Source organism: Dromiciops gliroides, chromosome 4 (assembly GCF_019393635.1).
Source record: "Dromiciops gliroides isolate mDroGli1 chromosome 4, mDroGli1.pri, whole genome shotgun sequence".
Classification (NCBI taxonomy): Eukaryota; Metazoa; Chordata; class Mammalia; order Microbiotheria; family Microbiotheriidae; genus Dromiciops; species Dromiciops gliroides.
Genome location: NC_057864.1, coordinates 149355428 through 149377506, shown reverse-complemented (window position 1 = coordinate 149377506; position 22079 = coordinate 149355428). Strand labels below are relative to the sequence as shown.

At 40.2% G+C, this 22079-nt stretch overlaps 2 protein-coding genes across 4 annotated transcripts; one reads left to right on the top strand and one right to left on the bottom strand.

Annotated features, from left to right (window-relative positions):
- Window positions 1–524: 524 nt before the first annotated feature.
- On the bottom strand, window positions 525–5492 carry EXOC8 (exocyst complex component 8). The gene has a single exon (XM_044002807.1). It carries the CDS (start codon window positions 5418–5420, stop codon window positions 3234–3236), a length of 2187 nt encoding a protein of 728 aa, XP_043858742.1. The 5' UTR covers window positions 5421–5492; the 3' UTR covers window positions 525–3233.
- A 94-nt stretch (window positions 5493–5586) lies between these two features.
- SPRTN (SprT-like N-terminal domain) lies at window positions 5587–21298 on the top strand. Of its 3 annotated transcripts, XM_044002808.1 has the most exons (6): window positions 5587–6151; window positions 8686–8785; window positions 9607–9667; window positions 12778–12851; window positions 15399–15672; window positions 17837–21298. In XM_044002808.1, exons 1-6 carry the CDS (start codon window positions 5928–5930, stop codon window positions 18307–18309), a joined length of 1206 nt encoding a protein of 401 aa, XP_043858743.1. In that variant the 5' UTR covers window positions 5587–5927; the 3' UTR covers window positions 18310–21298. The 3 variants fall into 3 exon arrangements, with proteins under 3 accessions (XP_043858743.1, XP_043858744.1, XP_043858746.1); XM_044002809.1 differs by lacking the exon at window positions 9607–9667 and having other exon boundaries at window positions 5588–6151; window positions 12723–12851; XM_044002811.1 differs by lacking the exons at window positions 9607–9667; window positions 12778–12851 and having other exon boundaries at window positions 5588–6151.
- The last annotated feature ends 781 nt before the right edge of the window (window positions 21299–22079 follow it).

The following is a 22079-nucleotide window of genomic DNA, read 5'->3' as shown; positions in this document are numbered from 1 at the left end:
ATCTATCTAAATCCTTCCTGTCTTTCAAGACTCAGCTTGAATTTCACCTCTTCAATGATGCTTTCTCTAACTACAGTATTCCACACTGACTTCTTCTATCTTGGAACTCCAAGATATCAGTATCACAATATAGTTTTGTTTCTCCAGTGAGATAGATAGTAAGGGTACATCTTACATCACGAATGTTAAAAACAGTTTAACAACAAAGTAAAATACTTGTTGCCTGATAATATGTAATTGTTCTCTTGGCAATCAGCACATTTTAAAAAAAAACAGATATTGGTCATTTTACCCCTAATTTGTGTAAATTCACATTCTGTACTTGTGAAATGTTTACTAAACAGCACAAGTCAATCAAAAGAGAGAATTTCTTTAAATCATAATGACTCAGTGAATAGGTAGAATAATCAAGATAGCTACAGTTGTTTTTCCCCTTAACTGGCTCTTTCTACAACAGTAATTAAATAAGGAAATTAACAGAAATACAATATAAAGCATTAATGATCAAGGAAAGGAAATACAATATGCCAGCATGACATTTTGTCCAGTGTAAGAAACTTTGAGGTTTTATTTTTTTTAAGTTTCAAATGTCCATTCACACCACAGCAATGCCAATATGCAAAATGTGTATTCATTTTATACAACACTTTCTGTCATTTATGCCCCAAATTTTCAATTATAAAATGCCAATCCTGCCTAGATGAACTATGATAGATAGTACTTTAAACAAAAATGGGTTTGAGTTGGCAGAAATTATGTAAAATGGGGCTTTGAACAAGTAACAAGCTTGAGTTCCATAGAGCTTTTCTGAAGAGCAATTATTTAAATCATCTGTGTTCTCCACTCCTGACCAAGTAGGAAAGGCAATCAACTAAAGCTGAATATTACAATCTACATTCCATTTCAAGGTGATTCTTAACTGCATTGTTTTTAGAATCTGCTTTGGAACTTAACAGGAAAGGAAAAAATCAGAGTGCACCACTCTGGGACCTAATATTAATACACTTCTAATAAAGCTAGACAAATTGTTTCAATTTGGCACAAAGGCCACCCTGACTTTGGTGAGGGTTAATCATCCCCCTACTCTAGTCAACCCACCAAAACCATATTTCTACCAGTTACAATTATGGTAAAGCAACACATAGCACAGAAAATTCCCAATGATTCTAGTTTTTAAAAAGCAGCCTATTCAAAGTAAGCATTAATAAGATGTGTGTGCATTTCTTAAATTTTCATTACTTAAAGCCTTATGTTCAAATTAAAACCCCTTAATTCTACCAGCATCATTTCAAATACCCTATATCATATATTTACAGACTTTTTTGATTCTATAAGATTTTAAAGACATTAAATGGCACATAAAAATTCTAATACTGCCCCCCCATTTATGAAATTGAACCTTTCAATAGCACTAAGGTACATTTTAATTGTCTTTGCCCACCTGACATATCTGAGTTTCTTCCAATCAATATAACCCTGAGGTTTGTGAGAAACTAGCCAAATAAATCTGAAATGTTGGTACCTTTAGACATTTTAAACATAGCTGGCTACTTTAGTGTACTGGTCACAAAGCCTTGGCTACTGGGAATCCATCTACAATTAATTATATATAATTTTTAGATGATGCCAATTTTTAAATAACAGAAAAGACACCATCTAAAATGGCACCTGCAACAGAAATGACAACTAGGAGCCAAGGAAAGAACAGGCTATGATGTTCCAATACTCCCTCATCTTGGCATGGAACATCCTGGGTTCTCAAAGGCTAAGCTAGCAAAGCATACACTCTAGGAGGTTCTACCAGGTTTAGTCCCCAAGACAGACTAAGTCTGTTGTCTAATGGCAGTATGCTGCTTACAAGGTGACAAATCATTTGACCAGAGAAACTCAGGAATCAAAGAAAAAAATTGTAAATGGTCCCTGGTCCTGTGTGGCCCCTTTCTGTTTCCTATGTAATCATGGTAGAGTGGCGCAAAAGGAGGCACAGCATAAGGACTATTATTATCTATCCATTAGACAGCTGAAACAGTGAGTGGAAATAGTCCTGGGAAGCCCAAGACTCTTTAAAAGCACTTGGTATTTAATTAAGTTGAAGCATTACATTCATTTTAAAGATGAACCAAGGATAAGTCTTACCAGTAATTTCTACAACACTCAAATGCAACTTTCTTAAAATTAATACCAGTAAATGTGACAAAATATATTTGTGTTTGAGAAATAACATTCTATTCATTCTTCTGATTCCTCATTAAGAGGTTAGAATCTAAAAGATATATTTTAATGAAGACTTTTCTCCAACCTGCAGTCTGAGAAAGTATATAATCCCAAAGTGGAACTCTCAAGCAGTTAATGGTGTTAAATATTCCTCATACTGTTACATGTAACAGAAAATGAAATAAAATTTCATAAAATTCAAGAAAAACAAGAAACAGATGACTGTCACAGCACTTTGATTTTTCAAGCATTTTGTTTCCAAAGCAGATTTTTAAGAGATAGCAACCAACTAAATGTAATTAAGTTTATTCAAGTTGTGCCAACAAAATTAACTGCACTATTTTTATTTAACGCTTCTCCTTCTAATACACTAAAAAGTCATTGGCATGTTCTCAGTTTCATCAAACTAAATTATCTTCTTGAACATTTTTGCCTGGAATTTACCCTATGGTTAAATTTGCTAATATTTTTGACTCTATGCACATAGCTAAATCACTTTTTTTTTTTAAAGGGAAGCATATTAGGTTAAGAGTTGTTTCATATGGCACTGTACCTTTGAAGATACACAGAAAATTCTTCTGGTAATCCAGTGACTTACAGAACTTGGAAATAAGGTGTTGACATATTTGATTTGCATGTAATTATAAATGTGATATATTTCTGTGCTGCATAAATATACACCATTAATAATACAATAAATGTGCTTTGGCCCCTAGGATCATGAAGCATAGTACTGTGGTATGACCAACAATCTAGAAAGAATTGGGGTAATTAAAGAATATATTAGATGAGTTCAAATGATCTTAATGGTTTTACTCCTTTGATAAAATTTAACCATTTTTTCATTCTCCACATTCTGATCTTGAACTCTTACATAAGAGATGACTTTTTTCACTTTTATTTTTTAAACTATGTTCTGGGATATAAAGATTTTAATGTGTTATATAAATAATATACTAGTAATGCTGTATATAGACAAACAGACCTCTCTGGGGAAAAAAAAATACAAGTGCTGTGTATCAGACCACTGAGGTTGTACTTTCAGGATTTACTCGAATAAGTCTTGATGCATTCCTCAAGTCTTGGAGTTGCTTGGCAGGTTTACCTACACCTTGTTCAAACCTTTTCTCCACCACAGGGAGGACTGTTTCATATAGAAAGGATGCATTCTGTCTGATAAAGGTTTTCTTTTCTGGGTCCTGTTCACATCGGAGACTGTAATCCACATGTTGAACTGCAACCAAAATTATTTCCACCAGACTCTCTAGAAGTACCATATGCAGCTCTGGAAAATACAACTTCAGAGCTTCTTCCAAGAAGCCCATGGTTTGTTTAGTGAAGGCCACTACTGTGTAGCTTAGGTTCACCCAGCAGTCATCCCCTGTGTACTGTTCAAAATTGCTCACCCCACAGTTTTTCATTTCTTCTTTGAGTTTCCCCAGGGCCTCTGGAGTCATCAGGTTCATCCTTCTCCACATTTCCTCAGAGTTTCGGTGCTTGGTGGCCTCAATTATGATTTCCTTATAACTGTGCAAAGCCCCTTGGATGTCCTTTACCAAGAGAGCATGGATGATGAAAGTAAGGTCCAATCCAATATCACCCAACTGCTGGCAATGTTCCTTAGCCACCTTTACACACTCTGCTGCTGTAGACAAGCTCTCTTTGCTGTCAAATACCTGCTTGCTAAAAGCATCCACAAACATGCCCATGGCGGAACGGGCCCAAACAATAAAGGCAGAGTAGCAACCACTGTTGGTGCCTGCAAAATCAGTTTCAAACTCCCTAGCTGTCTCAAGGAGGCTGGTGAAGAAGACATGGCATAACTTATGAATATAGAGTAAAGTGGCACCTTCAATTCGAAGCTGCCGAATGGCCGTGTGCACAGCTGCTGCCCTATTTCTCAAAAACAGCTCACAAGCCTTGGTGCATTGGCCAAGTCGTATTAATTGAGAGACTGCCCTTCTAGTGGCCTTAGGACCACCTCTTAGAGAACGATCCGGGGAAAGTTCAAAAACAAGCACTTCCGTGAGTTGCCTGACTCGCTCATCCACTTTGGCCCTCAGCTCCTTGACAGGAGGTGGGCATGGCTTGCCCTCCAGATAGTGGTTTAACTTATCCAACAAGTCCACTGCCCCTTCAAAGTCCCTCTGAGCAATACAGACATCCAGGTCCTCTGGCAACTCCTGAATCCATTCCATGGATAAGTCCACTTTCTCCTCGACCTCTGGAGAAGTAGGCTCCTCCTCCTCTTCATCATCCTCAAATGGGTTTGTGGCCTGGGAAGAAACATGGGGTGGGCCCCGTGGAGCGGCCGCCTCCTCCTGTTCCCTGCGTCTTTTTTCACTGAGGGCCCTTTTGGTTTCCTCCAGCACTTCCAGCCACTCCCTTTTGATCTTGGCATTCTCCGCCTGGAAGATCCGGCTCTCAGGGAACATCAGCAGTTTGAACATGTCCTTCATGGGCGGATTATCCTTGACATTCACCACGGCCAATCGGTCCAGGGGGTAGAGGGCATTGTAGCGGTACATCCCCCTCCGCTGGGGCAGCCAGGTGGCCACCAGCAGACAGTCGTTCATGAGAAAACCATGCACCCGTTGCAGCTGAGCCATGTGGTCCGCCTCATACTCCACCAGGTCTCCGTTGTAGACCAGGTACTGCCCGGGGGTCTCCAGCAGGTGCCTGCAGCCCTCCACTTTCTCCAGTAGGGTGGTCAGCGTCCGCTGCTTGCCCTCCTCGCCCGCACTCTGGCTGTCGCGGGCGGCGCCCCCGTGGCCCGGGAAGAAGCCGGCCGGGCCTCGGAGGTGGTCTCGGCCTCCGGGGCCGGCGCCGCCGCCTTCCTCAGCCCCGGCGGCGGCGGCGGCGGCTCCGGCGGCGGCGGCAGCAGCAGGGAGCAGGGTGAGCGGGATGCTCTCGAGGCTGCTCTTCTGCTCCGTGAGCAGGTGGCTGAGCTGATACATCTCGCTCTCCAAGTAGGAGATCTCGCGCGCCGTCTCGATGAATTGACGGTAGTTCTGGTACACATTGCGCTTCAGGTTCTGTGCCGTTTCCTCGGCCAGCGCCTGGATCCGCTGCCGGTGCTCCTGCAGGTCCCGGTCCCCGTCCGACTGCTGCGACAGCTGCTTCACGTACAGCCGCGCCTCGAAACCGCTCGACTCCAGCTGCCGCCGCAGGCGGCTGGCTCCGCTGTCCGACATCGCCATGGCCATCTCTTCCCCTGTCACTGTCACAGTCTCCGCGACCACCGAGACCCACCCAACTCCGACGGAGTTCAGGGACCCGGGGAGAAGGGCGGAAGCGCAGTGAATGCGCCTGCGCGGGAGGAGTCGGCCGGCCCTTGCGGCCAATGAGGACGCATGCGCGGAGAGGGTGGGCTAAAGGAGAGTCGGGCAAATGAAGCCACCTGGCTGCTGCGCCTGTGCAAAAATAAATAAATAAATAAATAAGACTAAGAGAGGAGGGGAAACTCCCTCTCCAGTCCTCTTTGCTCTGACGATTAAGCCGTTCCCGGAGATGCCGGAAGTGGGTTGTTTTGTTGCCTCGGTATCTTCTTGTACTCTCGCGAGATCAGTTTCTATTTCCGACTAGCTGATTCAAAACACTGTGGTTCTGGAACTGGAATACGGTGGTCTGGGGCAGGTCTGTGGAGTTGCATTGCTCCCGTTTCCCGGCTCCTTTCCCCTCCCCCCGGGTGCCTTCCTTCTGTCGGGGCCGCGATGGAAGAGGACTTTGTGCTGGCCCTGAAGCTGCAGGAGGAGTGGAACACGGATGTCCAGGCGTTCGTCCCGTCCCCGAAGGAGTCCAGATCGCTGGTGGACGAGGCCTGGGAGCTCGTGGACCCCAACCCCGATCCCCGAGCGCTGTTCGTTCACTTCAACCAGCTGTATTTCTGGGGGCGGCTGGAGGCGGTGGAGGTGAAATGGAGCTTCCGAATGACGCTGTAAGTCCCCTGCTGTGCTGGGGGTGGGGGTAGGGGAAGGCTAGAAGCTTTGGCTGCCCCGCCCGGGGGCGATAGCTGCGGTCCCAGGCTCCCATTGCGGAACCGCCCTGGGCTAGCTCGTCTGCCGAGGGCCAGATTTCTTTTTGCTGTGGTGGTAAGCCTAAAGTTACTTCTACCCCCTTTTGTCCTTTTATCTCTCCTCCCTCCGTCCTTTTGGATGCCGTGAACTGAGCCCCAGTATTTGGTGAGTTTCATAGTCTTGAACCTACCTTGCACTGAAGCAAAATCTTATTAAGATATCTCTGTCATCATTGCTGCTTGAATCATATAATAGTGGCCTTAATATTTAAAAATATACCACTTCTTATGCTTCAGTATTAAGAATTATGTTTTAATGGATGTGGATCTCTCTTACTGTTGCAGAGCCCTCCACACTTCGGTAGGTGTGAGCTTCTATGGGCCTCTCCCCCTTCTGACTCCTTCCCTCTTCCCCCAAGACAAAAAATAGTGGTTGGATTTAGAGTTTGAAGGGACTTCTGAAATCATCTAATCCAACTTGGAATCTCAGGATCTAAATTTAGTTATCACTTCTGGCAGATGATACATGTTTGCCCTTGGGCAAGTCACTTATCCTTCCTAGGACTCAGTTTCTTCATCTCTTAACGGTGTGGGGATGGGGAGGGGGGTGGAATCTTAAATCCATGCTTTATTTTCCCTTGGGACTCTTATCTGTCTCCTTATAAATATTCCACAGGAAAGCAAACAACTTGGTAGTGGCCTTTCTCCTAATAGACAATCAGTCGACAACTATTCTTTTTCATTAAAGTTCCATTTTTTTCTGCTGAAAGATTATGCTGAGTTTTGCTGGGTAGGTGATTCTTGGTTGTAATCCCAATTCCTTTGCCCTCTGGAATATCATATTCCATGCCCTCCGGTCCTTTAATGTAGAAGCTGCTTGATCCTGTGCTATCCTGACTGGGGCTCCACAGTACTTGAATTCTTTCTTTTTTGGCAGCTTGCAATATTTTCTCCTTGACCTGAGAGCTCTGGAATTTGGCTATAATATTCCTAGGAGTTTTCCTTTTGGGATCTCTTTTGGAGGTGATCAGTGGATTCTTTCAATTTCTATTTTAGCTTCTTCTTCTAGAATTTCAGGGCAATTTTCCCTGAGAATATCTTGGAAGATGATGTCTAAGCTCTTTCCTTGATCATGGTTTTCAGGTAGACCAATAATTTTCAAATTATCTCTCCTGAACCTATTTTCAAGGTCAGCAGTTTTTCCCAGAAGATACTTCACATTGCCCTCTATTTTTTTATTCATTTGGATTTGCTTTATTGTGTCTTGGTTTCTCATAAAGTCACTGGCTTCCATTTGTTCAATCCTCATTCTTGGGCAATTATTTTCATCAGAGTTTTTGTACCTCCTTTTCCATTTGACTTTTCAAGCTGTTGACTTTTTTCTCATGTCTTTCCTGCATCACCCTCATTTCTCTTTCCATTTTTTCCTCTACCTCTCTAACTTTATCTTCAAAGTCCTTTTTGAGCACCCCTATAGCCTGAGACCAATTCATATTTTTCTTGGAAGCTTTAGATATAGGGGCCCTGATGTTGACATCTTCCTCTGAGGGTGCACCTCAGTCTTTCTTGTTACTGAAGAAACTTTTTATGGTCCTCACCTTTCTCTGTCTGCTCATCTTGCCTTTCTTTTATTTGACTTTTAGCTCCTTAAAGTGGGGCACTATTTCCAGGCTGCAGTATCCCAAGCTTCAGAAGATCCCAGGTGGTATGATTTAAGGAGGATCAGGTTCTTCACTCACCTGGCCTGTTCCCTGGTTTGTAGATGACCCCAGACCAGCTTGCTAATTAACCAACTTTGTGTGTTGTGGTTGTTAGCTCTGAGGAGCCTGTGCCCCTCCCCTACCTGGGCCACTGCTACTCAAGCCTACCTCCTGGTTTCAGCAGGGGTGAAAAATCCAAGTTCTGCCTCAGCACCAGCATAGACCCCTTCGTCTCTCCCCTGCCCAGGGCTCAGCCTTCTCACCAGACTGTGAACTTAGTTCCAGATGACACTGGTGCTTCAGCTGATTCAGAGGCTCTGGGGGGTCTCCTTCTCTGGTGAGGCCTTCCTGGGACTGGATCTGTGCCAGGGTGACTGTGGGCTTAGTCTCAACTCCTGTATTAGCACAGCAGCTCCCTCCTTCTGACCTTCCAAACCATTCTTGGTTAGAAGATGATTTTAGCACATTCTTCTGTGAGTTTTGCTGATCCGGGCATTTTCCTGTGGCGTTACTTGGATGTTTTTTTGAGCAATTGTGTCATGACTTTGAGAGCTCACTCGATAATAGAATTATTCAAACCTAGGATAAGATGCAAACAAACAAAGGATAGATTTGGTACACTCTCTAAGAAGCCATGTACCAGAATTCTTTGAATGTGACAAAAAATTTAGTTCTTTTTCTGTTGACATTTCTGTGAATATCTGATAAATATAATTAAAACTTGGATGATTACATTTTTTACTTGTCTTTCTTTAGATGTGCTGGAGTATGCAAGTATGAGGGAAAAGGTGGAATGTGTTCCATCTGCCTCAGTGAACCGCTTTTAAAATTGAGACCAAGAAAAGATCTTATAGAGGTAGGTATTCACAAATAAATCCTGACTTATCTTAGTAATTAGATATTAAAACAAGAATGGATCTTGGAGATGAGTGCCTTAGGAGGGCCTCAGCAGCTGTCCTAAACTGAGGTAGCAGAATGGCATAAATGACTGACCCAACACAAAAAGTTATTTAGCTTTGAAGGATATAAGTGTCAAATCTTCGTTCTCTTGTATGAGTTTGGTGAGCACTGACCTCCCCTGGATACTTTTTGCCTCTCAGAGACATGCTTAAAAAGCTGACTGGTATAGCCTGCACAAGGTGGAGAACACCCCTTTCTGAAGAGGCCAGAGAATCCCTTCTCTCCACTAGTTTGGATCCCCAAATGTTAGGTACTTGCCATCCTGAGGGTTGCTTCGGCAATTGTCCAAATAGGCTCTTCATTGCTTAAAGATGCATGTTGTCCTTATCCCCTATTTTATTGATTTAATTACTTCTGTACCTTCCCCCATTTTGTACTTGGCAAACAACATTTTCATATACACCAAAAAAAAGAAAGAAGAGGGTTATACATGAAACGGTGAATATCTTATATCCGGCTTGCATGCTTGTTTACTCAGCTTGCAAGGTAGTCTAGGAGGCAATGACTCCTTACATTGCAGTGACTGTCTTAAATGGCTCAGAACTTATACTGTAAGATTACACTATTATAAACTTTAAATGAGTTAGGCTGACATGCAGTCTTGAACATTTTTACTGTAGGGGGCGTTTTGCAATTAGGGTTATGCTCTACATTCACGCCAACAATTCGGGTGTCCATATCCTGTCTCCTCTCTCTCCATATTCCTCCCCTAATCAGATTGCAACCTTCTGCTTGTTGATGAGGCTGAGGATCCCTAAAGGCCACAGAGCAGAAATAGGTCAGTTTGGCTACACTTTTAAATGTCAAGTGCCTGTACTGCTGCTTCCAAGATAAAAAATGTATGTACTATCCTAATTGTACTATCCACAGCTTGAAGATGACTTGAATAAAATCCAGCAACATTTTAAAGGAGAGACCTCATAGATTTATCTAGTTCAACTCCTATATTTTTCAGATGAAAAACTAAATGACATGTTTGAAAGTCAGAAGAAATAGTTAGTTTTTCTTTATAAATAATGTGGGAGGGTTCTGAATTGATAAAGTAGGAAGATAATGGCCTCAAGTTAGTATTTGCAGCTAGGTAAAAGGGAGGAGGTTAAAAACAAAAGAGGAAGGTAGTAGAGAAAAAAATAAGTGAACTCAGTTTCATCTTTAAAGACAAGCTAAACCATAGACAGTGGAAAAACAGGAAATACAGCAATATTCTGCTGAGTCAGCTAAAGGTTGAGTTTAACAGACTTCATTTTAAAATGTCAGCAGAAATAAATCTTACTGATTACAATATGAAGAACTGAGTACTGTCAGAAGAGGCTGAGTGTTCAGTATAGCAGATTATAGAAATGAAGTTGCTCAGGATACTCGTGGTCTTTAAGGAACTTGAATTCATTTTCACCTTAGTAAAGATGGTATTTGTGCATATTTGGGCCAAAAAAAGGACATAATTTGTTAGTTACCCTTATGGGGACAAGGCTTTTCACTTTTAGCTAGGCCAGCCCCCAAATGACAGAAGTACTTTCTGTCCTTGATCCCATACTTTTTCTGGCTTGGTCAGATCTGCTAGAGCTTGTGTTCGAATGGCATGGCCTTGACACCCCAGAGTCACTCCTGCCCCAGAGACTGGAATTGGAGTAGGGTGAAAGTCATGGACCATAGTCAATAAACATTGACTTTGAAATCTAGAAGCTAATGTGTGTTTGTTTAAAAATAAATTAAACATGATTAACAGGATATTATAAAACCTTATTTACTTTGGAATTTTAAAGTGAATCTCAAACTTGTGACCTATTAATATTAAATAAGGTTTGTTTACATATGATATATTTTGTGTAACAACCTAATAAAAAAATTTGCGTAACCTTTGTATAGTTTCTATATAGTTTTTCCACTCCTCACATCGTGATGCCTTCACACAGGCTTTCACCAACATGTGGAATGCCCTTCCTCCTCACCTTTGCCTTTTAGAATCCCTAGTACATCTCAAAGTTCAACTCGGGTGCCATCTTTCTGTGAGGCTTTTCCTCTTCTCTCTAGCTGCAAGGGCCCTTCCCCCTGAATTACCTTGCATATAGTTTATCCCTTTTATTCACATTGTTTTCTGTGTACATGTTGCTTCCCCTGATAAAAAGCTCCTTGAGAGAAGAAACTTTTTTTTCTTTGTGTCCCCAATACCTGGCTAATAATAAATACTTAATAAATGCTTGTTGATTGATAATATAGAAGTTCATCGATAATAAGAAGTTCATAATTTTAATACAGATTATAGTAGTGACAATTTTAATTAAAATTCTAGTAGTCATAACACCTCTCAGAATTGACATTGACATAAACTTGAAAGATTTTGAAAAGTACATTATTATAAGACTTCATTAATTTTATCAAGGTTTATTTATAAATTAAGATAAGTTATATTTAAAATGAGTAAATGTACCAATATAGAAGGTAACTAGCTGAAGGAGTGAAAGATAGCAAAGATATTGGGGGGAAAATACCTCAACTTTAATTGTACCCCCAAAGAAAGGGGCCTACTCCCATCTGTACAAAATTTTTTGGAGATATAGCTATACACAAATTGAAGGCATGCTTAGTGGAGGCATATTAGTAGAGAACAAAAAAGTTTTTGCAAGTGATTTTCAACAAAGGATCACATCTACCATTTTACCATTGACTAAAAGATGTAGAGTATATAAGATCCCATTCAACTTCTTGCCTATTGATTATAGAAAAGCATTTGACTTAGTACAATAAATACTGTTTTACAGTTTCTTTTATAATAGGTGTCTCCTATCCATATATCAAGATCATTCATTATTTTTTGAAAGATTTAAGAACAGAAATATCCCTATTCAGTTATTCTCTGATAAATATCAGGCAAGGTATAAAGCAAGGAAATGTGCACTAAACAAAATTATTCACCATAGTGATGGAGATCTAATGTAGAGTCCTTGTAATGGAGAGATTCCCTCTAAATGGTGAGGTGTTCCAGATGCTCCTGCTTGCAGATGAAATGTTAGTGATCACATCAAACCCTAAGACATTTCAGACTTACCTCTTTGAAGAGATCTGTAATAGCTCAAAGGAGTTTGACCTTTTTATTCACACAGGAAGAACCAAATAAAGGAGGAATGCCTGTTGCTTAGATTTCAACAGGTATCTGCATGGTCACCCAGGAGAGCTTGTCTAACAGTATGTGCATCTGGGACAGACAATTTTATATAGGTGAAATATAAACTGGGACCAGAGTTGAAAAGAGGGAGGAGAATGGGTTTCGATTGCTTTTAGGAAATCGCAAAGCACTTTTATTGACCTTAGGCTTCTCATAAAAAGCAAAGGTCCACCTCTTCAATATAAACATCCTATTGGTGGTAGTGTGTGGCCGGGAGAGGTGGAATACCATTGGCTCAGAAGAACTAAAAATATCACCTAAAGGGCAATGGAAAAGGTAGGCATGTGGGGGGCATGAGCAGGCCACATATGACCAGTCAGGAATTCCAGAGAAGAACAGGAGTAAAAGATGTCATCAAAGAATTATATGACAGAGAAGATGGGCTGGTCATGGATGGCTAGAGTGCTTGGCTGGTGTGCTCACAGTATCAGGAGAAAGCAAAGAAGGCCTCTAGCATGTTAGAGATCCGTTTGAATATTGAGTAAATACATGTAGTGGTATAGCAGTGTTAGGCCTCTTGTGAATTTTGTTTTCCCTCAGGTCACCACCTTCTTCCAAAAAAGAAAAAAAAAAATTAAAGCCTAAGTATCACCTTAATTTAACAATTTAATTCTTCTGCATTTTTCTCCTAAGTCACAAGTTGAATTGGTTTGCTTTTATCCTGTTTTAGACATTATTACATGAAATGATACATGCATATTTATTTGTCACTAATAATGATAAAGATCGGGAAAGTCACGGCCCAGAGTTTTGTAAACATATGCATCGCATCAATCGCCTGACTGGAGCCAATGTCACAGTAAGTATACCCTACCTAGGGAATTCTGTGCCTGTATGTATTTATTTAGATTTCTCATTAATTGTAATAAGATTCAAGGACCAAAAAAATGAGTCATAGAGATTTGTCTCAAACCCTGCAGTTGAATCGGTGGCAGAGCCAAAAATATATTCCAGCACTTTTGTCTTCCATTACCAGATGAATGTCACGTATTTAACTCCACACAGTTTTCTTCATGAAATAGATACACATTTTCGTATTAATTATATTAATACAAACGTCAGGTTCAGTGAATGAAAATATTTTCACAATGGCTTTTATTGACTTCCAAGGGCAGTGACATATGATGGAGAAAAAAACATGCCAAGTTGTTTACCTTCTGTGCACTCAGCTGTCTTAGCTGTCATCAGAGTTCGGAGTTAGTTCCATAGGAAACGTGGTTGATGTTGAAGATGTTTTTTAAAAGATCTGTATGATCACATATGTTCTATCCCAGCTACTCTTTAGGAAATAGAAGCTAGTGGCCAGCTCAGCTCTGCTGTGATTCAGATAAGTTAGGCTGGTGTGGTTTTACTGCTATCATCCTTGCTTGTTCTGCCCTGGTATAAACTGCAGGTACTCCACTGTTCAATCCTGACTGAGGCAAATATCCATGAAAACACACATGCACGTGCACACACTCACATTTCATGAATAGAGTATAGGAAGAAATCCAAAGTATATGCAGCATTACTGCTTCCACTGTTTGATCTCCCAGCCTTTTCTGCTTCCTCCTGGCACTAAATGTCTGATCCAGCCTTTCTTTGATGATTAATTTGTAAGAGCTGAGCATGGTACTAAAAGAGGGAGCAGTCTTGAGCTCTCCCCCACCACCATTTTTGCTCTTGGTACTTCTCACATCCCACTGTGCTTAGTGCAATATGAATTAAATTGATGATTGCTAAGTAAATAAAGTTTGTTTTGGGAGGTTGAATGGTTGTAGTGTTTGAGGTGAGCAAGGACAAGGGATCAGGAAAACAGTGCTGCAAAACAAAAAGGCTTTTAAAAATTCAGCTTTCCTTTCCACCAGTAGCTTATCATTGACCAAGAATTGGGGGATTAGTTATCCTAAGCAAAACAACAAACAATTACACACATGTTCTTCCTTTCCTACTGCCACTCTCTTGTTACATGGAAAGGGGCAAGAACATTTACTTATTGTAGAAAATTATGTGCTGCAACAATTTTTTTCATTAGAAGCATTTAGTCACTCAGAAGTTTTTGTTAGAATAGTATTTTATATTGTGTGATTTTTACCTTTGATAATGTAGCATTCAATTTAGTATTAAATTAATCTTACTTATTGGATGGTGCACGAGCTCTTCTTACCTTAGGTTTTTGTTGTTGTTTTTGTTTTGTTTATTTTTTCAAGGAAGTGAAGGTTAAGTGACTTGCCCAGGGTCATCTAGCTAGTAAGTGTCAAGTGTCTGAGGCTGAATTTAAACTCAGGTCCTCCTAAATCCAGGGCTGGTGCTTTATCCACTGTACCACCTAATGCCCCCTACCTTTGGTTTTGATAATTTTTCATCTCACTGCTGAAAGCAATAGAATTCGCATTTGAGATTGTGAATTCTGTGAGGGCAGGGGAGATTGTGTTCTAGTGCAAACTTGGTCTCTTCTATTCTCCATCCCAAACATCCTGCACAATACTGTGATATATACATTTGTGGAATCTGTTGTTGAATTGAATGATTCAAGCATCACATTTCCTTAAATTTAACAGCTCAGAAAGGATTAATGTTTCCTCTGTTTATGATTACAATTCATTTTTTGATAGAAGTTAAACTCTTCGTGTCCAAAAACTGCTTTCTGTCCAAAATGAGAACCTTTCAGAAGCCCAGGGGAAACTAGAAGGTAAAATATTAGACTTAAAATTTTATAGTTGAATGAGAATATTATTATTACCAGAGGCCCCCTGCTGTTGAGAGCATGGGCTGACCTTTCTAAGGTTCAGTGTCCCAAAGTTACCTCACATTGACATGAGACCACTCTCATCCAATCAGCTTGAAGCAGTGTGTGAGGCAATTGGTTTGGTCAGTTGGTGGTTGGAACCTCATGGGGTTGGCAACTGAACCAGGAGTGGTTGAGGGAGTTAGGGTTTTCCTATTCTTTCAGAGACACTTATTCTCTCTTTGTTAACCTTTAATATATTTTAATAATAATAATAATGTTTAATACCTAAACTGTTAAACTGTTGTCCTAGTTAGCTTTCCCCACACTGGGGACAGGTAGGGTGACCACACACATTTAGTTTTACCCGTCACAGTTCAAAGGAACTTTGATATCATTTAGTTTAGCTTTTCTCATTTTATAGATGAGGAGGAGGAAACTGACGCCCAGAGAGGTGAAATACTGTCAGGCCAGCATCTTGGGCCATAGGAAGATTTTCTGGCTCTTTCCATCGGAGTAGGCTGCCTTCTGCTTTCTCATATAATTTCTAAAGCAAAGCAAGGTTCCACATTTTAAGTGATTTTGCAAAGATGTTGTTAATGTGATGAATAAATGCTGAAATGTTTTCTTTCGATGCAGATATACCACAGTTTCCACAATGAGGTGGATGTATATCGTCAACATTGGTGGCGTTGCAATGGTCCCTGCCAGCACAGAAAACCCTACTATGGTTATGTGAAGCGGGCAATGAACAGAGCCCCCTCAGCTAATGACTTTTGGTGGGCTGAACACCAGAGAACTTGCGGAGGCACATATATAAAGGTCAAAGAACCAGAGGGCTATTCAAAAACAGGCAAGAAGACGGCAGATCTAGAAAAGCGGCCAACCTCAGGGACAGAAGGTAAAGATAAAGGTACCTGACTTACGGTGTAACAGTAACAGCTACCATTTATATAACACTTTAAGGTTTGCAAAACTCTTTACCTGTGTTGTTTCATTTGATCCTCACAACACTATGAGGTAGGTGCTATCCCCATTTTGCCGATGAAGAAACTGAGGCAGTATTTTAGTTCAGGTCTACCTGATTCCAAACCGAACACTCTCCTGTGCCCCCTGCCTCTGTGATGTAGAGACAGTACATTCGTGCCCAAGTGATTTATGTTGATGTTTAGGAGGCTTACAGATTTTGGGTGAAAATTTATGAAAACTAGTATGGTGTCAGAGAGTCAGGGTTTGAGTCCTGGCTCAGACACTTAGTAACTGGGGGACTTAAGCAAGTCACTCATCCAGAGGCTCTGTCTCCTTATTTATAAAATGGGGATAATGAGATTTGCCCTTCTTTACTCACAAAATCAAATGAGGTGAAATATGGAAACCACTTTGGTACAAGAAAGTGCTTTATATAAGTTGTTATTTGTGATAATATTTACCAAATCAGAAATAGCAAAAGAGCTACAGAACACTACACATCTACGAAGAAACCATGCTTCCTACTTGTGAGTGGTAGCCATCTGAAGAACTATAGGGTATGGACTTTTCTTCTATATAGAAATATTGGGGATTATTTAGCACAGTCAAGAGACTTTAGGCAGAATCATTTTGCTACTGTAATTTTGCCAAGATAGTAACTCTACACTGAAATTTCGTGGAGGTGTGCCCATATCTAACATTAGGAATTAGTTTTGTAAACTACACATTAGGTGAAATGACATTACAGAGGGCCCTTAAACTCATAGGCTCATAAGTCTAGAAGTAGAGGGTTAGAATTTTCCCCTTGCAGGTTCTCTTCCATTCACTCTATAAATCTTGTACATGTCTATTTATGCATTGTCTGCTCCATTAGAATAGAAGAAACTACTTGGAGGCAGGGACTGGCCTTGCCTTTCTTGGAATGCCTAGCACAATGCTGGGCACATTGTAAGCACTTAATAAATGCCTTTTGGTTGATTGGAAGGGAGCTTAGAGGCCATCCAGTCTTAAGAGTTCTTAGGTGAGGGACGGTCAAAGGCAGAATATAAACCCAGGTCTTTTGCCTTCAGAGCCATTGATTTTTCCAGTGTAGCACACTGCCTCCTTAGTGTGTTATGAGCCATATGATAAATATGATAGCATTGTGGGCAGTCAAAATGCACACTATGGAAGCTTCAATTCCATTTTTACAGAGGCCTTACTTTGCCTTTAGGATGATAATACTGACCTCCTCTTGCCCCATGCCAGAAGTCTCTTCTGTAAGCCAAAGCCTGTGCTGTTCCTGCAGCCTTTTTTTTTTTTTTCCCCTTTAATGGCCCATGATAGCCCTCTTGAGAAGAAGGCAGTGACTTAGAGCTTAGCTTCTTAAACTGTGGGTCGTGACTCCACATGGGGTCGCATAACTGAATGTGGGGTTTGTGAAAAATTTGGCAACAGTAAAAGGTTATGTATACCTATTTTATATACTGGGGGTCAAGTAAATTTCTCTGGTGAAGAGGGGTCATGAGTGGAAAAAGTTAAAGAAGCCCTGACTTAGAAGATAGGGTGGCCCACAAACTCTTCTTCACTGCCCTAGCCTTAAGCCTGTGCAGAAACTCTCTTCTAATTAACAATGGTATGAAAGACTTTAAATCCGGCTTCTCTCCACTACTCAGGATGGAGTGAGAATTGTATTTCTGGAAGTTACTTTTTCTTTGAAGGTTTTCTGTGTTTTGGAAGTGCTTAGATGGAATATGTAAAGGATATTTGCAGACAATATGTGGCTTCATATATATGCATATATGTTTCATATATGAAAATTACTGTCTCATTCTTTCATTTCTGCAACTTATTTTTGAATATGGTGGATTTCCAGCTTGATTCCACAGAGAATTAGCTCCAAAAGAATGGGAAAATTAAAAAAAAAAAAAAACCTTAACCCTAAAAAAGTGTCTCTAAAGAAATTTATTTTTCCTCTGTTAGCAGCTTGCTGTTGTATAGCTCCACTTCATTATCAGATATAGTCTCTACATTTTGAAGTGCCCATTAGCTTAGGGTAAGTTAGCTCAAAGGTGTTCCTGGCTTTAAGCAAATGGAAAAATCTCTTAACTAATGACCTTCTTTTGCAGGTAAACGAAAGGAAGGGGAGAACCAGCTGTTGAGTCCTTTCAGTGGAAAAGGATATGTCCTGGGAGGAACAAGCAATGCACCCTCACTTGGGAAACTCCTCAACCCACATGCCATTAATAAAACCCAAGAACTGCTTAATCAAAACGGTCCAGTGGTTGCCACAAGACCTAATCGTAAAACTGAGCTGAAATTAAATTCATCTCAGGTAATTAATAGCTCTGAAGATAAATTACCAAATAAGAGACCCAAAGTCGAAAACAAAACTGCTTTTGCCAATTTTTTTATCAAGAAAGAGCAACCGAATAGCATATGTACAAGTGGTAATGGCCCAAATTGCAGTTCATTCCCTGTCACCTCACCTCAGAATTCCAGCAAATTAATTAGTCACAAAAAAGCAGTGAGCTGTCCTGTTTGCCAGACTCAAGTTTTAGAGACCCAAATTAATGAACACTTGGATTCTTGCCTTACATGAGAAACCATTGCCAAAGCCAAGAGCTGCAAATGTCTTTGGGAAACTAATTTGTCTTAATTATGTAGCAAAAATTAGTTCATAAGTGTATCATGCCAACTAATTAGAAAGTTAAAGTGTTATAATAATGAGATATATGTGTATGGATTATAAAATTGAAGTGGCTCTTTCTGTGAGCTCCAAAGTTAATTCTGTATTTTTCTATTACACAAAATTTGTATAAATACTGGTTGTATATAGATGTCCCAGAAGTCTTTATATAATTTTTAAACACCCTATATAGTGGTGCCAAATTTATGTTTCACATGGCACAGTTCACAATTTGTTGAATGAGTTTTATTATTTATTTTGAAATTTTAACACTTAGGAATAAAAAGGATTTTAAAATATTGTATATAAGATAATGACTTTTTTCAGACATTTAAATCTATTATATATATGTCTTCATTAAAACTATGCCATTTCATAGTTGAAATATATATACGTAAATTCATATATATGTGTGTGTACATAACACACACATGCACATATATATTACACACACACACACACACACACACACACACACACACACACACACACACACACACGTTAAGTTCTTTCAGTTGAAAAGGATATCTCCTGGGAGGAACAAGCTATGCATCCTCACTTGGGAAACTCATCAACCCATTAATGCCATTAATAAAATCCAAGAACTGCTTAATCAAAACGGTCCACTGGATGCCACAAGACCCAGTCATAAAACTGACTTGAAATGAAATTCATCTTGGAAATAACAGCTCTGAAGGTAAATTACCAAATACGAGTCCCCAAACCAAGCCATAATGTTGAGATGCTACCCAAGGAGTTGAGAATGGTTTTTAGAGTTGCAAACATAGGGAACAAAGTTTGAAGCACTTTTTTGAATATATCTAACTGTAACCTTCCAGTATAAAAAATTTATCTTAATAGGTTTTTTAAAAAGTATTCTAGTTCTTTACTACTGATATTTTGTGAAGATAGAACAAGATTAGTAGATTTCAGGCTTAAGAGAAATTCAAAGACAGTAAACTGACTTAATTACAATTGCCATATTGCTGACTAATATAAAGAGCCATAATAAATTTGTATGCTAATTACCAAATTTAGTTAAACTTTCTCTTTGGAATTTTAGTATGTTGGAGTTACATATGCATAACAAAGGGCTAATTTATATGCACCCACAGTAGAAAATCATAGACATAATGGTTATAACCTTTAAAGCAGAATTTTTTGAAGCCTAATGTACAGTTTTATCAATTTTCTTTGCTTTAAGAAAATTTCCCAAATTGTAATGATGAGACAGTGATAATTTTCTAATTCACTTTACCTTTTATTTGAAAATAAGACTGGGTGTGAGTTAATTTACTTGAAAAACTGCCATATTTCTTTTCTATGGAGAAGTGTTGCTGTTTTGACATGAATCCATTAGTATGTTAACCTCCACAAAAGTCCTGCTTCAAAGCCTCATTGTGATGTGGAGATGACCCTCAGGTTCTTGACGGTTGTGCAAGCACAGAACAACTAACAGGTTCTAATCTATTAAAAAAGAGAGGCATGGAGGGGACAGCTAGGTGGCGCAGTGGATAAAGCACTAGCCTTAGATTCAGGAGGACCTGAGTTCAAATCCAGCCTCAGACACTTGACACTTAACTAGCTGTGTGACCTTGGGCAAGTCACTTAACCCTCATTGCCCTGCAAAAACAAAAAAAGAGAGGCATGGAGGTAGTATGCCAGATAGATCGCTGCACCTAGAGTCAGGAAGACCTGAATTCAAATCTGACCTCAGAATACTAACTAGCTCTGTGATTCTGAGCAAGTCACTTAACCTCTCTGTGCCTCAGTTTTCTTACTTGTAAAATGAGAATAATATTAGCACCCACCTCCCATGGTTATGAGGATGAGAATATTGTAAAATGCTAACTAATGTAAATGTCACTTTTCAATTGCATCTACAGATCTTCCATCTCATTTTCGCTGTCTCAATCTCTTTCACTGTTTCAGTCTCTCAAGTCTTCAATCTCAGTCACTCATCTTCAGTCTTGTTCTCATCTAGGATCAAATATACTCTCTTCTGTTTGGCATTTAAAGCCCTTCACAACTGGGGCCCAAGCTCCCTTTCCAGTATTAGACATTACTCTCTTCCTGTGCTCTGTGACTCAGCCAAACTACCTCATTTATTTCTCACACGATACACTCCTGCCCCAGATACCTGGCAGGCAAGGCAGCTAATAGAGGTCCAGCAATGGAAGCAGGAAGACTTAGGCTTAAGTCCTATATCTAATACAAACTGGCTCTGTGACCCACAGCAGTACTTTGAGTTGCCAAGAAATTGCTGACCTGCATTGTTGGAGGGGGTCTCCTCACCTCTATGTTCTCTTGCTGGATCATTATTTCCTGCCCCCTAAATGTGAGTATCCCTCCAGGTGTTCCCGAATCTTTTCCCTTCTTCCTTGATGAGTTTATCTGCTGCCATGGATTAATTTCTTATCTCCACACCTATGACCATCTTCTGTAATCTCTACTGAGTAGTTGGGTGGTACAGTGGATAGAGTGCTGGGCCTAGACTCAGGAAGATGAGTTCAAATGTGTCCTTAGACACTGGTAAAATTTATTTGTGACAAAATTATTATTGCAGTTTTTAGCTGACTCATTTGGGAGGGGCCACACCTGGCCCACCCTGAAGTTATGTATACTACTGAGATCAGAAGGAGAGCTCTCCATAGGCAGTTTTTTGAAGGACCTTCCCTTTTGGATGAGGAAAGATTGAACCCTCCCTGAAGGGAAGGGGAGGGTTCTTCCAGAACGCTAGGCTCTTCTGGAACTCGCTCTCTCTCTGGTGTCTGCTGTCCCAGTGGCGCAAGCAACAGTAGACTGTCCAGGTTTTGGTGAGCTAATTACTGAAAACCCTAAATTCCTTTGAACTATCTTAATTGGAAACGATCTAGGGATTGCATAGGTTAAGTTCAGAGTTAAAAGTATCTGTATTTCTTTTTTTTTTTCCTATTTCCTTATCTTTGATTTTTATTAGTTTTACCTTTGTTGTTTAATTCCCAAGTAATAAAATCTCATTCTTTTGTGAACCAAAGCTTAGAGGCTCCTTTTCTTATTGGACTGGGAGAAATATCTAAAAAGGGTAGTTTAGAGGGGAGGGTGAACCTAAAAGTTTCCTCATTATTTCTGGGACCCCAATATTAAGGTGAGTCACCCAAATAATGCTCCATATATCAAATTTTGGCCCTCACAACACTTCCTAGCTGTGTGATCCTGGGCAAGTCACTTAACCCTGTTTGTCTCAGTTCCTTATCTATAAAATGAGCTGGAGAAGGACATGGCAAACCACGCCAGTATTTTTGCTAAGAAAACTCCAAATGGGGCCACAAATAGACACGATACAACTAAACAACAAAACATCTCTTCTGAATTCCTGTGCCATATTTCTAACTTGCTGCTAGACATCTCCAATTGGACGTCCTGTTGATATTTCAGACTCAGTAGTATTCTCATCTCCCCTACCTGAACCCTCCCCTGTTTTAAATATCATCCCTCAGCTGGACTTTTGCAATAACCTTTTTTTTTTTTTTTTTGGTGAGGCAGTTGGGGTTAAGTGACTTGCCCAGGGTCACACAGCTAGTAAGTGTCAAGTGTCTGAGGCTGGATTTGAACTCGGATCCTCCTGAATTCAGGGCCGGTGCTTTATCCACTGCACCACCTAGCTGCCCCGTGCAATAACCTTTTACTTGATCTCCTAGCAT